Source organism: Neophocaena asiaeorientalis, unplaced genomic scaffold (genome assembly GCF_003031525.2).
Source record: "Neophocaena asiaeorientalis asiaeorientalis breed wild unplaced genomic scaffold, Neophocaena_asiaeorientalis_V1.1 scaffold329, whole genome shotgun sequence".
In the NCBI taxonomy this organism is placed as follows: Eukaryota; Metazoa; Chordata; class Mammalia; order Artiodactyla; family Phocoenidae; genus Neophocaena; species Neophocaena asiaeorientalis.
In genome coordinates, this window is record NW_020175082.1 from 401875 (window position 1) to 419286 (window position 17412).

Genomic DNA, 17412 nt, shown 5'->3' on the forward strand with positions numbered 1-17412 from the left:
GTTCATCTCTCCTCACAAATACATCAAGAATACATCTAAAAATGGAACAGTTCTCACGGAGCACCACATGAACACTGGCAGAGGACCTCAGACACCTAAAAGGACAAGAAAGATCCCCGTGTAACTGGGTAGGACGAAATAAGAGAAAAGGAAGAGGAGAGGAAGTGGAAAGGGACCTGCAGCCCTGGGCAGGGAGCTGAAGGAGAGGAGAGGTTCCTGCATCCAGGGAAGCCCCCTCACTGGAGGGGAGATCAGTTGGAACAGATGGGAAGCTTCAGGGACTACCGGAGGAAAGTGCAGCAACCAGTCTGTGACAAACAGGACACAATGAGACCTACACAGATAGTCTGTGCCACAGCCCTGCATGCCCCAGGCTGAGACGTGCATCCACCAGTGCAGAAGGGGGCTGGGTACTGGAACTTGGGATTTGGAGAGCAGACCTGGGGAGAAGAATGCTGTTGGCCGCAACGAGACAGCCTGAGGGGATGGGATTGAGGAAATCCACAACTGGGAATGCTTGTAGAGGAAACCCAGACTGCAATATAAGTGAAGTGCCATTGTTGAATGACACAAAAGGGGTGGGGCTACCATTGCATCCTCTCTCCCCACATACCGGCCCCTGCCTCCCCAGGCACTAGGAAGGGCTCCTGCCAGGGTTGACTCTCTTGCACTGTTGGCCACCATACCCTAGCGTACCCACCCCAGCATACCCTGTTCCCACCAGGGCCAGCTCTCTCATACCCGAGGCCACCAGCTGGCTCTCTCACTCCCATGGCTGCCGGCTCCCCTGCATGACCCATTCCCATATGGGCTCCCACAACCCCATCTGCTGCCTCCTCTGCACCCTCTCTACACCGGGTGGACTCGTGCTCCGGAAAGCCTCAGGAGCAGACGCCTGTGAGTGGCCCGCACAGATAGGTGGCGATGAAACCACGGCTAAACCCCAGGGGCCATGCAATTAAGGAAGAAAAGCTGAAATCTCTCCTGGCAGCTGTGCAAATTGTGAATTGACACCCCCGCAACTGGCTTTGTAAACTCAGTGCCTACAGAACATTTGAATGGACAACAAGTGCTCCCACAGCAAAGACGGGTCTAGCTTTAGCAGCTGTAGACTTTGTGGGAACATACATGCCAGGGTTGTACCAGGCTAGAGTCTGAGCTGACCACAGGTTGTCCAGACCCATGATTACTGCAATCCTGGGACCTGACTTCAGTGGACCCACACTGATGGCCTGGTGAAAACATATGAAAGACACCAGGGCCAATTGTAGGCATACCCACAGTTAAGGAAAGGCCGAGAGCAGTGCCAACAACAGTGTAATCTGAGAACTTGCACAAAGGGTGAAAAGTGACATGACAGAGCACACCCACAGGTGAACAACTCCAGAGGAATATTCAGTGGCTTTCCTCCCAGTGGGAGTGATCCAGTCCTGCCTACCTCACACTGCAGATCAGAAACACAGCTAAGAAACAGATCTTGGGGCCTCTACTCCAACAAATGTGGAGCAAAGCCCACCTCTAACACGGCAGTGACAACCACAGAGCAAAAGGGAGGCCCTGCTCAATATCCAGTGCAGGCTCTGGTCACCACCACATCAGTCACATCTCCTATCAAGGGGATAATGGCCAGCATACACTGAGGGAAAAGGTGGCAGTCATCTATACTAAAAACCATGCTTGCACCAAAATATATTAAACCTGCACAGGCTACACAGGGATGTTCCCACATAAAAATAACCCTCCCAAGACAGTCTGAGGGTCTTGAATCGAGAGGAAGAACCCCCAGAGCATTCAGACTTGAAAGCCAGTGGGGCTTGAGTGCAAGAGCTCTACAGGGCTGGGGGAAACAGAGACTCCAATCTTGAGGGTGTACAAAGGTCTCACGTGCACTGGGACCCAGCACAAAGTACCTCCATAGGAACCTGGGCCACCCCTACTTAGGGGTCTTGGAGGGTATCCTGGGGTGCAAAGTGTTGACTATAGCTCACTATAAGGGCAAGGACACTGGTAGCAGAAGCCCCAGGGAATATTGATCAGAGTGAGCTCTCCAGGAGGCCAAAATTTCAGCACCAAGACACAACCTCTCCCAACAACTTGCAAGCTCCAGTGCTGGAAATTCTCAGGCCAAACAACGAACAAAATAGGAAGCCAGCCTCATCCAACAGAAGACAGGCTACCTAAAGTTGTACTGAGCTCACAGCCATCTCAAAACACACCCTTTGACATGGCCCCAGCTCCACCCACCAGAGGGCAGACACCAGTCCATCCCACCAAGAAGCCTGCAAAAGTCCCTGGACCAACCTCACCCACCAAGGGGCAGACACCAGAAGCAAGAGGCACTATTATCCTGCAGCCTGTGGAAAGGAGACCACAAACGCAGTAAGTTAGATGAAATGAGATGACAGAGAAATTGGTACAAATGAAGGAAAAAGATAGAAACCCACAAGAACAACTAAATGAAGAGGAGATAGGCAATCTACCTGAAAAAGAATTAATAGTAATGATAGTAAAGATTATGCAAGATCTCAGAAAAAGAATGGAGTCACAGATCGTGATAATGCAAGAAATGTTTAAGAAGGAGTGTGATTTAAAGGACAAACAGAGATGAACAATACAGTAACTGAAATACACTAGGAAGAATCAGTATAAGAATAAATGTAGGAGAACAATGAATAAGTGAGCTGGAAGACAAAGTGATGGAAGTCACTGCCACAGAACGGAATAAAGAAAAAAGAACGTATAAACAACAAGGTCCTAATGTATAGCACAGGGAACTATATTCAATATCCTGTGATAAACCATAATAGAAAAGAATATAAAAAAAGAATGTATATATGTGTATAACTGAGTCACTTTGCTGTACAGCAGAGATTGGCACAACATTGTAAATCAAATATACTTCAATCTAAAAAAAATTTTTTTTAAGAAAAAAAGAATGAAATGAGGACAGTGTCAGACACCTCTGGGACAATATTAAACATGCCAACATTCACATTATAAGGGTTCCAGAAGGAGAAAAGAAAGAGAAAGGGCCTGAGAATATATTTGAAGATATTATGGCTGAAAAATTTCCTAACATGAGAAACACTTACTCAAGTCCAGGAAGCATAGAGAGTCCCAGAGAGGATGAACCCAAAGAACATGCTGAGACACATATTAATCAAACTAACAAAAATTAAAGACAAAGAAAAATATTAAAAATAACAAGGGAAAAGCAACAAATAACATACAAGGGAATCCCCATGAGGTTATCAAAAGGTTTTTCAGCAGAAATTCTGCAGGCCAGAAAGGTGTGGCACAATATACTTCAAGTGATGAAAAGGAAAAACCTACAACAAAGAATGCTCTACCCAAAAAGTCTCTCATTTAGATTTTTAAAACATATTTATTGGAGTATAATTGCTTTACAATGGTGTGTTAGTTTCTGCTTTATAACAAAGTGAATCAGTTATACATATACATATGTTCCCATATCTCTTCCCTTTTGCGTCTCCCTCCCTCCCGCCCTCCCTATCCCACCCCTCCAGGTGGCCACAAACCACCGAGCTGATTTGATGGAGAAATCAAAAGCTTTACAGACAAGCAAAAGCTAAGAGAATTCAGAACCACTAAACCAGCTTTACAACAAATGCTAAATGAACTTTTCTAGGTGGGAAAGACACCAGCATCTTAAAACAATCTTGTACCTATACAGATTGCTATATCCAAACTTCATGGGAACAGTAAACTAAAAAACTACTAGAGATACACACACAAAAAAGAGAAAGCATCCCAAACACAACACTAAAGATGGTCATAAAACCACAAGAGAAGAGAACAAAAGAGGAAGATAAGAAAAAAGACCTATGAAAACAAATCTGAAACAAGTAAGAAAATGGCAATAGGAACATACATATCGATAAATACCTTAAATGTAAATGGATTAAATGCTCTAACCAAAAGACATAGATTGGATGAATAGATATACAAACAAGACCCATATTATGCTGTCTACAAGAGACCCACTTCAGACCTAGGGACACATAAAGACTGAAAGTGAGAGGATGGAAAAAGATTTTCCATGAAAATAGAAATCAAAGCTGGAGTAGCAATACTCATATCAGACAAAATAAACTTTAAAATAGTGTTACAAGAGACAAGGAAGGACACTACATAATGATCAAGGGATCAATCCAAAAAGAAGATATAGCAATTGTAAATATATATATGCACCCAACATAGGAACAACTCAATATATAGGGCAAATGCTAACATCCATAAAAGAGGAAATCAACAGTAACACAATAATAGTGGGGGACTTTAACACCCCACTTACACCAATGGACAGATTATCCAGACAGGAAATTAATAAGGAAACCCAAGCCTTAAATAACACATTAGACCAGATAGACTTAATTGATATCTATATGACATTCCATCCTAAAGCAGCAGAATATACTTTCTTCTCAAGTGCACATGGAACATTCTCCAAGAAAGATCACATCTTGGGCCACAAATCAAGCCTTGGTAAATTAAAAAATTCAGAATCATAAAGCATTTTTCTGACCACAACACTATGAGAGTAGAAATCACCTACAGGGAAAAAAGGTAAAAAAACACAAACACATGGAGGCTAAACAATATGTTACTAAACAACCAATGGATTACTGAAGAAATCAAAGAGGAAATCAAAAAATACCTAGGGAAAATTGACAATGAAAACATGACGATACAAAATGTATGGGACTTGGAAAAAGCAGTTCTTGGACGTTTATAGCAATACAATCTTACCTCAGGAAACAAAAATCTCAAATTAACAACCTATACTAACACATAAAGCAACAAGAGAAAGAAGAACAAACAAAACCTAAAGTTAGTAGAAGAAAAGAAATTATAAAGAACAGAAATAAATAGAGATGGAGAAAACAATACAAAGATAAATGAAACTAAAAGCTGGTTTTTTGAGAAGATAAACAAAATTGATAAAACTTTAGCCAGACACATCAAGAAAAAGGGAGAGGACTCAAATCAATAAAATTAAAAATGAAAAAGGAGAAGTTGCAATGGACACCACAGAAATACAAAGGATCATAAGAAACTACTACAAGCAACTCTATGCCAATAAAATGGATGATTTCTTAGAAATGCACAACCTACCAAGACTGAATCAGGAAGAAATAGAAAATATAAACACACCAATCACAAATATGGAAATTGAAATTGTGCTTTAAAAACTTCCAATAAGCAAAAGTCTAGGACCAGATGGCTTCACAGGTGAATTCTGTCACACATTTAGAAAAGAGTTAACACCTATCCTTCTGAAACAATTCTAAAAAATTGCAGAGGAAGGAACACTCACAAGCTCATTATACACGGCCACCATCAACCTAATACAAAACCAAAGGTATCACAAAAAAGAATATTACAGGCTCAAATATCACTGATGAACATAGACACATAAATCCTCAACAAAATACTAGCAAGCCAAATCAAACAACACATTAAAGGAGTCATGCACTATGATCAGGTGGGATTTATCCAGAGATGCAAAGATTCTTCAGTAAACACAAATAATGTGATACACCACATTAACAAACTGAAGAATAAAATTCATATGATCATCTCAGTAGATGCAGAAAAAGCTTTCAACAAAATTTAACACCCATTTATGATGAAAACACTCCAGAAAGTGGGCATAGAGGGAACCTAACTCAAGATAATTAAGTCCATATATGACAAACCCACAGCAAACATTATTCTCAATGGTAAAAAACTGAAAGCATTTCCTCTAAGATAAGGAACAAGATAAGGATGTCCATCTTGCCACTTTTATTCAACATAGTTTAGGAGGCCCTAGCCAAGGCAACCAGAAGAGAAAAAGAAATACAAGAAATCCAAATTGGAAAAGAAGAAGTAAAACCATCACTGTTTTCAGATGACATGATACTATACATAGAAAATCCTAAAGATGCTACTAGAACATTACTAGAGCTTATCAATGAGTGTGGTAAACTTACAGGATACAAAATTAATACACAGAAATCTCTTGCATTCCTATACACTAACAATGAATTATTAGAAAGAGATATTAAGGCAACAATCCCATTTATCATCCCATCAAAAAGAATAAAATACCTGGGAATAAACCTAAGGAGGAAAAAGACCTGTACTCAGAAAACTATGATAATGATGAAAGAAATCAAAGATCACACAAACAGATGAGAGATATACCATGTTCTTGGATTGGAAGAATCAATATTGTCAACATAACTATACTACCCAATGCAGTCTACAGATTCATTGCAATCCCTACCAAATTACCAATAGCATTTTTCACAGAATTAGAACAAAAAAATTTACAATTTGTATGGAGACACAAAAGACCCCAAATTGCCAAAGCAATCTTGAGAAAGAAAAACGGAGCTGGAAGAATCAGGCTCCCTGACTTCAGACTATACTACAAAGCTACATTAATCAAAACAGTGTGGTTCTGCCACAAAACAGAAATATAGATCAATGGAACAGGATAGAAAGTCCAAAGATAAACCCACATACCTATGGTCACCTAATCTGTGACAAAGGAGGCAAGAATATACAATGGAGAAAGACAGTCTCTTCAGTAAGTGGTGCTGGAAAAACTGGACAGCTACATGTAAACCAATGAAATTAGAATATTCTCTAACACCATACAGAAAAAGAAACTCAAGATGGATTAAAGACCTAAATGTAAGACCAGATACTATAATTCTTAGAGGAAAACATATGTAGAACACACTATGAAATAAATCGCAGCAAGATCTTTTTGACCTACCTCCTAGGGTAATGAAAAGAAAAACAAAAAAAAACAAATGAGACCTAATTAAACTTAAAAGCTTTTGCACAGCAATGGAAACCATAACCAAAATGAAAAGATAACCCACAGATAGGGAGAAGATATCTTATAGAAAAACCCGAATGAACTTTTTGGCCAGCACAACATTTGCAAATGAAGTGACCGACCAGGGTCACCAAAATATATAAATAGCTCATGCAGCTCAATATCAAAAAACAAACAACCCAATCAAAAAATGGGCACAAGATCTAATAAGACATTTCTGTAAAGAAGACATACAGATGGCCAAAAGGCACATGAAAAAATGCTCAACATCACTAATTATTAGAGAAATGCAAATCAGACTACAATGAGGTATCACCTGACACCATTCAGAATGGCCATCATCCAAAAAAATCTACAAACAATAAATTCTGGAGAAGGTGTGGAGAAATGGGAACCCTCCTACATTGTTGATGAGAATGTAAATTGGTACAGCCACTATGGAGAACACTATAGAGATTCCTTAAAAAACTAAAAATAGAGTTACCATATGATCCAGCAATCCCACTCCTGGGCATATATCCCAAGAAAACCATAATTCAAAAAGATACATGCAACCCAATGATTATTGCAGCACTATTTACAATAACCAGGACATGGAAGCAACCTAAATGTTCATTGATGGAAGAATGGAGAAAGAAGATGTGGAACATATATACAATGGAATATTACTCAGCCGTAAAAAAGAATGAAATAATGTTATTGGCAGCAACATGGATGGACCTAGAGTTTGTCATTCTGAGTGAAGTAAGTCAGGCAGAGAAAAACAAATATATGATATTTCTTATATGTTGCATCTAAAAAAAAATAGTACAAATGGACTTATTTACAAAGCAGAAATAGAGTCACAGATGTAGAAAATAAACTTACGGTTACCAAGGGGGAAAGGTGAGGGAGAGAAAAAATTGTGAGATTGGGGTTGACACATACACACTACTATATATAAAATATATAACTAATAAGAAGCTACTGTAGGGACTTCCCTGGTGGCACAGTGGTTAAGAATCCCCCTATTCAACTCTACTCCTATAAAAATTAATTTTAAAAAAGTAAACATCCCCCCCCAGAAAAAGGATCAGTTAAGCCACTTGAAGTGATATTCATAAGATTGCATAATGCTCAACTTTCCATCTTCTCACCATTTTCAACACATCATTTGGTATGAAAAGCATAAAAACCATAGAGTTGTACTCATAGAAGTTTTTCTCACTATTTATAACCTCCTGTTAATCACATGAAATATAATCCATATGTTTTTGAAGCACAGTCAGTAAAAAATGCTTTTTAAAAAATGAATTCCTGAGGGAGATTATCCTACATCTTTTCTTAAGAAAAAATATTTAAGCATAAAATAGGAGAGTAGGTTCATACCTGCTTTGGATTTTTTCATTGCTGTGTTACCATCAAATTAATACAAATTCCTTAGTGTCGAAGATCAATTGTTCAACATGGTGAGAGCATTTTTGACTATATGTTGGAGAACAACATATATTCAATGCTATTTTTAACTGGCTCCTCAGTGTATGAACATATCCCTTGCTGTATTATCTTCATCAATCTATAAAATTACCAATCATTTTATTAACAGCATAAGCAATTAGTTTCTCTTGTCTATGGCAAAGTTGTAAATATTTTCTTGTTCATATAGTTATAAATTCTGCTTTACAAGAAATAAGTTTTTCCCTGTCATATTATGCTATTGGTTTTTCCCCAAACTGTTAAAAATTTATTATTTAGAGTCCATCAGGTACTGAAAAATTTTCATTGGTAATCAAAAGAAGTTTCTTGAAATCAATTTTTCTGTGATTTACTTGATGATTTTTTATGAAAGTAGACCAAAGTCTTCTTGTTAACTATTTATCTCCTACAAGCACCACAGTGCTTGCTCATTACTAGATATGACCGGCATACTAGTTATGTACTAAAAATCATAAAAGTCATTCTATTGAGAATATAATCTAGATACCCATAATGGTAGAACACAATGGAAAAAAAGAGATAAAATATAGTCATAAAATTCTCCTCTAAATGTCTGAGTATTATTTGGTGAGAATTCAGTACTAGAATATGTTCTTATTACATGCCTAATTTTTGTCTTTGCTATAATTCTCCTTCCCATCTTTCACCAACTTAACACATATTAAGAATTGGAACTATAGCTATGTCAAAAAGTGTTTCTTCTGTTGCATTTTTTTTATTAAGGTGAAATTCACATGACATAAAACCAACCATTTTAAAGTTTACAGTTCAGTGACATTCAGCATATTCACAATGTTGGGCAATCATCACTGCTATATAGTTCCAAAACAAAAATCATAATCACTTATATAATCTACCATATATAAAATCTACCAGTTATATAACTGTATAAATATTTACTACCATACATGAAATTTCTTTATTAACAATACAAAGTTGCATTATCTTGATTTTAAAGATGAGAAAATAAAGTTCAGATAGCTTATGTAATGTTATACTGAAGATCATACACATAATATGTTGCTTAGCCATTATGTCTTTTTCCAAAAGCTATAGCCATTCCTCTGTGCTAACATACCATCCAGCTCACCTTTTATTAGTGAATGAGTTTCTAAGGCAGCCAGGCATTTCTTTGTGCCAGCATGCAGTAACGTTGCTGTTATTCTAGTGTGCTATTTCAGAAAAAAATGCATATTTGAGAGTTTTCATATATAGGCTCTTAAGATATGTTTAAATATTTTCTTGAGATGTTTGTTGGCTATTCCAAGTTATATTTAGCAGCTATCATGTCGAGAGGAAATGTTTTATTTTGTGGCATTCTTTACCTTTTCTTTGCCTTTCAGATATGCTTCTTCTGTAAAGGATGGCTCCCAGTATTTTGTGCTACTGATTGTGACGGACGGCGTTATCTCAGATATGGCTCAAACTAAAGAGTCCATAGTTAATGTAAGTAGGAGTCATTCAGTCTTGAGCTGGCTAACTGAATGCATGGTGCTACTTAGGTTGACTAACTAGAGTCTAGTTAGTTGACTTAAGAGTGAAACAAAATGCCCATGCCTTTGCAGCCAATTGCATTATCCAGAGAACTCACACACATTGTAGCATTCATCCATAAGGACCAAACTAAGAGGTGTGAATAATTGGGTTGTAACAAAATTATTTCCAAAAAATTAAAATAAAATAAATAATAGCATCACCTTCATGTGCATGACTGTGTTTATCTTGATTAGTTTGATGTGCTTGTATATAGTTTGTACAATTTGTACAGAATATTTCTTTAACATTTACATTTACAGTAATAGTTACAGGAGAACTGTGCTAATTTCTATATTTATAGAACTGGATAAGGACTAGCATTGATTCAAAATCCATTTTTCTCATTATTCCTAATTATGTGTTATATTTATGATTCATTGTCTTCTTTATTAGACTATAATTTATAACATCTATATTTACTAGACTGCAACCTCTAAAATTATATCTGTTTTTACTTACCTTTCTATACTCAGGTTTAGCGATGTTTGACACAAAATAGACATTTGTAAAAATGGGCTGTGTGAAAGAATTGTTTATCATACTTCATAATTATTAATAGCATAGGGAAAATATAATTAGCTTTTTGTGTGAGAAAAAAATAGTTACATGTGGGAAAAAAATCAAATGTTTATAGGCATACGCTTAGGAAAACCAAACACAAAAAGGAAGAGAGGTAGAATCTTGCACATTTACTTGTTTGTTTATTTGGTTTTGACTAGACACACTGGGTTGGATTTGTCCTGATTTCCTTTATGTTCTGATCAGTGGCCTTAGCATGCTCTTTAAAATATGGACTTAGTAATTTAGGTTTAAACTAACAGGACGTGCACTGAGGAACAGTTATTCATAATTCAGTGACCTTCACAGCTGAAGATGTGGTTGCTATACTGTTCTACCTACCTGTTGGTGGATCTTATATTCTTACCATAAAATTATTTTATCATAATAATAACTTTCTATAATTATCATTTGTATGCATTCATTTACTATGAAAATTGCTTTTCCTAACCATAGCTATAAATGAAATAGAGTACTACTTTTTCACAAATATGGTACCTTTTTTTCCCTTATAGCAACTGAAACATTTTTGAGTGGAGAGAGAACATGGAAAGAGACCAAAGGTACCCAGAATCAGCTTAGGAATATTTTGTCTGAGAATAGCAAGTGAAAGCAGATGCCCAGTACTTTTAAAAAAAATATATTATCCAAGACTGGTCATTCCTGAAGAACATCCCACTGAATTAGCATATGTACAGAGTTCAGAAAGGATAAGAGTGGAATCAAGTATATTATTCTGTGTTAATTTAAATATGTTCAAAACTATTTTAATGAACATCTGTGAAAAATATCAAAGCTCAGGATATTTTTTTCTTCTTAATTCTTAGTTGTTTTCTCAATTCAGTTTCTTAATTGTGAACTAACTGTGTGTTCTCTTTGAAGGCTTCAAAACTTCCAATGTCAATAATTATAGTAGGTGTTGGGCCAGCAGAATTTGATGGTGAGTAATAAAATTTCAATAGTATTCCTTGGGAGTTTATTTAATCTGACTCATTATGCACCTAGGTTTCTATCACTCATTTTTTGCATATAAGGATGTGAGTGTGCATATGGATTTGTATACAGTGTCCATGTACATATAGACATAAATATAGATATTACATGATGGAGTCTATTAAGGTGAGTAAATTAAAAGGATGTCTTCTGAGTAGGACATTATCTCTGTAGTATAGGATAATTCAACATGTAGCTTTCTGTTTTATTAGAGATGGTGTGTACCTCAAAATATTTCTTAAGACCGAGTGATAAATTGAATTTTTGTTCCCAAGGCAAAATACACTCTGGATTCCCTAAAAACTTTTAAGGATGAGCACTAAATTAATAAACCACTAGGTTGTAAAATAGAAATATTAACACAAGCATAATAATGGATTTTCAGACCTTGGCTAGTTGATAGACATTATCTTTATAAATATTTAAGTTCTGTCATATGAAAGAGCAAAGTAAAATGAAAATGGAATTGACCATCTGAAATTTAATGAGACTTTATACAATTATGCTAAATTCACTTACTGGGTACTTTTCTGTTTGGGCTCATGCCATCTTCAAATGCCAGTTAGTGTGACGGGTGTTTGTGTGACTACTGATCTGGGTAAACTTCTCTAAGGATAGCCTATTCCTCGTCACCTGATGAATTCCTTTAAGAGAACTCTATGCTAGACATCAATTGCATAACCACAGAACATTCACCTTGCTCAGGTGTTTTTACATTAATGATGACAGTATTTAGCTTGGAACTTTAGAAATGAGAATAATTTTAGAATATTTGGAACAACTTTTGGTATGCTACAGGTTAATTTAGGCACATAGGTAGTTAATTTTTGTATGATCATCACTAGGATGATTCTTGTTTAACCACCAGTGCCTCCTCCATAAGGATAGTATAGCTCTCTCAGTCTCAGGTAAAACAACACAAGCAGTTATATTACTGATCCTGAAAATTCTTTCCTTTGATTCCATGCTTGGCTGGTCACACTTTATATCATTATAATCTTCCAGTTTCTGAAGCAGAAGTCATTTTAGCTCCTGCTAATATTTTCTGTGTCTCTGAATATTTACATATGTTTACATTGTCCATCAGGCATGAATCTGAGATACCACTATGGAGTCAGGAAAGCTAAGACACATCTTTCTTGTTAACACTTTGTGTACTTGGTCATCTGCATTAAGCAGTGACAGACTGTGGTTCACAAACTTCACTGATTGCTAGGTTAAATAACTCATGATTTCTTCTTCAGTTACTAATTTGCTTTTGCCTCTCAAGTATGCACTTCTCGTTGGGTACATTCCAGGTCTCCCAGACTCCTATGGAAGGCCGTTGTTAGGTGTAAGCCCTGTCACTTGTTCCCCAACAGCTCCCACAGCATAATGTGTAAATAGAGAGCCACTGACTCTTCCTATGTATATTTCTGGTCATAAATTTCTATTCAAAGCAGTAGGCACAGCTATTTGGGTACTACCTTCTTACAACTGCCACACCTATTTATTTTCCTCAATTTTTTTGTTCCCAGTGAATTATTTATCAGGGTTTTGAGGTATGAAAATTCATCATTTCCCTCTCTGACTTCTTGAATTAACGAAGAAAAAAAAACATGCAGGAGTCACTCAGAGATCAGAATATGTTTTATTAATAGTAGTGTAGAATTGGAGAATTTGGGTTGCCCTGTGCACAGAATCAGACTTCTTGCTACTTTTTTCCCCAAAGATTAAATGACCTCACCTTTATCTCCAGGACTTCTCTCTACAGGGGCAGATCCTTGCCTATTAAGCATGCCACAGGGAGAAATTGTCTTCAACTTGAGGATAGGCTGCTCCAAAAGAGAGAGATTCAAGATCCTTCCATCTCCCAATCTTAGTTATCTTGTGAATCACTCCTCTTTTCATGAGGAAAAGTGAGAAAGATTATAGACAAAGAGGGAAGTTGCCATCCCATAGAATTCCCTCCTGGGAATTAAAGTGAAACTGTCCTCTGGCAAACCTGTGAACAGGGAATTAAGGTCCTGAAACACCTGATTTCTGCCTTCACCCTGCTGGAAGAAAATTTCTGACTTATATTCAAGTTGCTGCTATCCTATCAGAAGAGCGTTTTTCTAGGCACTTCCAAATCTACAATAAGTAAGTTTAAATAGCACGCATAAATTGACATAAAGACTGAAATAAAACTTGCAGATTTTATCAGTTAACCACATAAATCCAACATCTACACATAACTTAACCAGGAGGTTTGCACAGGCAAGAAATGCAGCATTTTGCCATTCATTATTTGAAGGTAGAGGAAATATAAATAAACTACTAGATTCATGAGTATTTAAATGCCTTGTTTCTTTATTTCAATAAGAACAATTTAAAACTTTCTGTATAATTTCTCAAAGCAGGATTTCTTTATCATTAAAAGGCAAAAAGTCAAATTAAAGTAGCATCTGGTTAACTGCTTTGATACAAGTTAGGAAAGGGAGAGAACTATAAGGGATTCTAACATGATTTTGTCTCCCAAGGCTAGAAAGAAATATAGGTCTGTATCTTATACATCTTTTTTCCAGAGACGGGTACTGATGGGGAACCTCTGCTTACAATTTCAGGCTCCTTGAGGACTAGATGATCTGAAAAACTGAAGGGTGAACATTTCCCTTCCACCACTTATATGCCATTTCTTTTCTCCTTGTTCTCAAAAGTGTAGCCTCCAATTCTGCTACCCATAGCCTTTTAACTCAAAGGACATACTGAAAAGTGGGAGATATTTTATAGGATCTCATTCTACTACACTATTGCCTGAATAACTGTCATTTTCTTTAATTGAAGTAGAACACTTACAAAGGCCAATGGAGATTGTAGAGGATTGTAGAAGGTGAGGCCCAGATTATCATCTAATTTTTGTTTCCCATTTTAGAGTGAGTATAGGGTAATTGTTAGGAGTTATTAGCAAACTAGATAATAAAGGAGAAGATTCTCCAACTGCTGGCATGTCACAATCAGTGTACATTTATGTCTCAAAGTAATGTGAAAATTTTGAAAACAAACTTAGACCAAAAAAAGGAATTAACTATTGAAAATATCTGAGTATAATGAATTTTCCTATTTAAATCCCTAATAAGTAAGAGAGAAAAAAAATAGTTCTTTTATATTTTGAATAAGTTAATTACCTTATTATTGATAATTTACATGTTACTAAATTATGACATATATATCTAAGGAGATTATTGGATGATGGCTCACTAACAGTTATGTGTACTGGCAATGTTTCAGCCCAGACATTGATCCCTGAACATGTGTAGAAAAGTAAAACTCAAAACCTGTTTTTTAAAAAAAACAAGCTTATAGATATAGAAAACAGATTGGTGGTTGCCAAAGGCTTGCCAGCATTGGAGGTGGGTGAAGTGGGTGAAGGAAGTCAAAAGGTACAAACTTCCAGTTTTAAAATAAGTATATCGCACGAATGTAATGTACAGTGTGGTTAGTATAGTTAATACTGTATTGCATATATGAAGGTTGCTAAGAGAATAGATATTAAAAGTTCTCATGAGAAGAAAAAAAATTTTTAATTATGTATGGTCAACTAGACTTATTGTGGTGATCATTTCACAATATATACAAGTAGCGAATCATTATGTTATATAGCTAAAAATAATATAATGTTATTTGTCAATTATACCTCAATCAAAAAAAAATAAAATAGGAAAAAAGAGTAAAATGTCTTTAACCCAAATGCATTATCCAAGCACTGAGGAAACTAGTGAAAAGGTGAGGATTGTATTCTAATATATTTTAGAAGGCGACAAAGCAAACATAATTGCAAGTGGCTCTCTGGAGTCTGGTGAATATCATGTGCATACAAAATGGATTATTAGTACGAGAATATACTTTAAGTACAACTTAGCATTCCTCGTGTAATTAGTTATTTAGAGAATTCTCACTGAAACATTAAACTCTGGAAAATGTTCTTAATTGCAGCGTAACATTATTGTATACCAGCTGTCCTGTTATATCACAGCATTCCCAAATACCAGTTGACCTATGTAATGTTGAAATTATTTTTAATCAACAAAAAAATCATACTTCAGAAATTTCATGCTTTATCCAATCACTATAAGAGCAGAGAAAATACCTTTTTGTTTTTAAATCTATTCATAAAAAGATTACAGACAATATGATTATATAGCTTTGTGTAGTTTCAAAGAGAATAAAGTTCAAATTGTTATTGGAAGTTCTATAATGATTAGTGCCTAGTTTCTTAAATTAGAAAGAAAAAATTAAAATTGAATGAATTAGCATCACTTGCTGAATCAGTCATGTAAGCATGTAATCCAGAGTTAAGGATCTATGGAATGGGGAGATGTACCTAAAGACTTCTACACTGCACAGGCTCTCCTCATCTTTCAAAGGGTCACATGAGGTCTTAGCTTGCTTTCTCCACTTGTAAAATTTGCACTCAGTTAAGTTTTGTGGAAGAAATCACCGAGGAGATGAAAGGATCAACCAGCTTCCTGCCTTTGGCATAGGACATATTTCTACTTCATACATCTTGATTTCATTATTGCCTACATTTTTTACAGTATTTAGCTAAAATGCACTGAATAAATGATCCTATTTTATTTTCAAGCAATGGTTGAATTGGATGGAGATGATGTAAGAGTTTCCTCCAGAGGAAAATATGCTGAAAGGGACATTGTGCAGGTAAGAAATTTAATGAAAATTATTTATTTTGTTCATTGTGAAGAGCCCATGTCAGCTCTGATTTGTAAATGAAGAGTTTAAATTGAAATCAAGCATCTCAGGTTCTGTTTAATTTAGGCAGTTGATTCTCTATAAAATGCATGTTAAGTGATGGCTTAGAATAAGCACCAAATTACTTTCACCCATACTTCATGTTCACCATATATAAAATAGAATTGTTAATAAGTGTCTTTTCCTACTTTATTATTACCAGAAAATATCATTGAGATCTTTAGTAAAATTAAAAGCTAGAAATATAACAGGCTTTTAATGATGCTTATTTATTACTTAGACCTCAATAAAAATTAAATATATTTTAAGACATCTGATACATATTCAGTGTAAGTAAACTTAGTAGAAACAAACCAAAAATGTAGATTTTGTTCTATTTCTCCCATAGGTTATGGTTAGAAAAGTGGAAAAATAGATCTTATAATTATATATAAATATAAAAATTATATAAAATATATAAATAATAATAATATAATACATGGTAACATAATAATATGTATAATACTATAATAAAATATAACATAATAATAGATTATATATCTCTATATATAGATATATAGATATATATATGATTCATAATTCTATTAGAATCAAGAAAAATACTTAACTAAAGCCTACTATTCTCGGAGCGAATAGAAAGAAAAAAGGCAGTTAAAATTTATAATTGAAACAAAGGAATTAAATCAACTAAATTTCTGCATACTTTAGAGTCTTCATATCTTTTAGGAAGTCAGAAGCAAAAAAAGACTGTGAAGGGAAGACTAAATGGAAAGGAAAGTTCTCAGTACAATTTGAGCACTTAAAGGAGCAAACAATGGAATTCAATATTATCTCCTAAATAATAACCTATATATTCACTCATAATGCAGTCATTAAGATAATCTAATTTGGAATCCAAGAGAATTTGGTTCAAATCCTGGATTGTCCACTGTGATAACTTGGATAAGCTTTCTAAACTTCAGTGTTCTGGCATTGTTTAAAGATTTTATCAGATAGTATATATAAAATACATTACATTACTGAAATAGAACTCGGTAAAATACAACAAAAATAATTTTAAAAATTAGAGAGGGAGAATAATGTAAAATAATCTGTAAATATATTATAAAGATTAATCTTGACAAAGATAAAAAAGCATTCTTCTTCATCAGTCAGCAAAATTAAGTTTTAAAATAGAAACATCTGTATAACAGTTTTTTAAGAAGATAATTAAATATGATTTAAACCTAATGTTTAAATATTAACATTAAAATGTTAACATTTTA

At 35.3% G+C, this 17412-nt stretch overlaps 1 protein-coding gene across 3 annotated transcripts in view; it reads left to right on the forward strand.

Moving 5' to 3' along the window:
- Positions 1-17412, forward strand: part of CPNE8 (copine 8) — a 303498-nt gene that overhangs the window by 278165 nt on the left and 7921 nt on the right. For all 3 annotated transcript variants that reach the window (XM_024764161.1, XM_024764160.1, XM_024764163.1), the window contains 3 exons: positions 9676-9778; positions 11309-11366; positions 16023-16096. In XM_024764161.1, coding sequence (XP_024619929.1) covers positions 9676-9778; positions 11309-11366; positions 16023-16096 — 235 coding nt within the window. The remainder of the gene's footprint in view (positions 1-9675; positions 9779-11308; positions 11367-16022; positions 16097-17412) is intronic.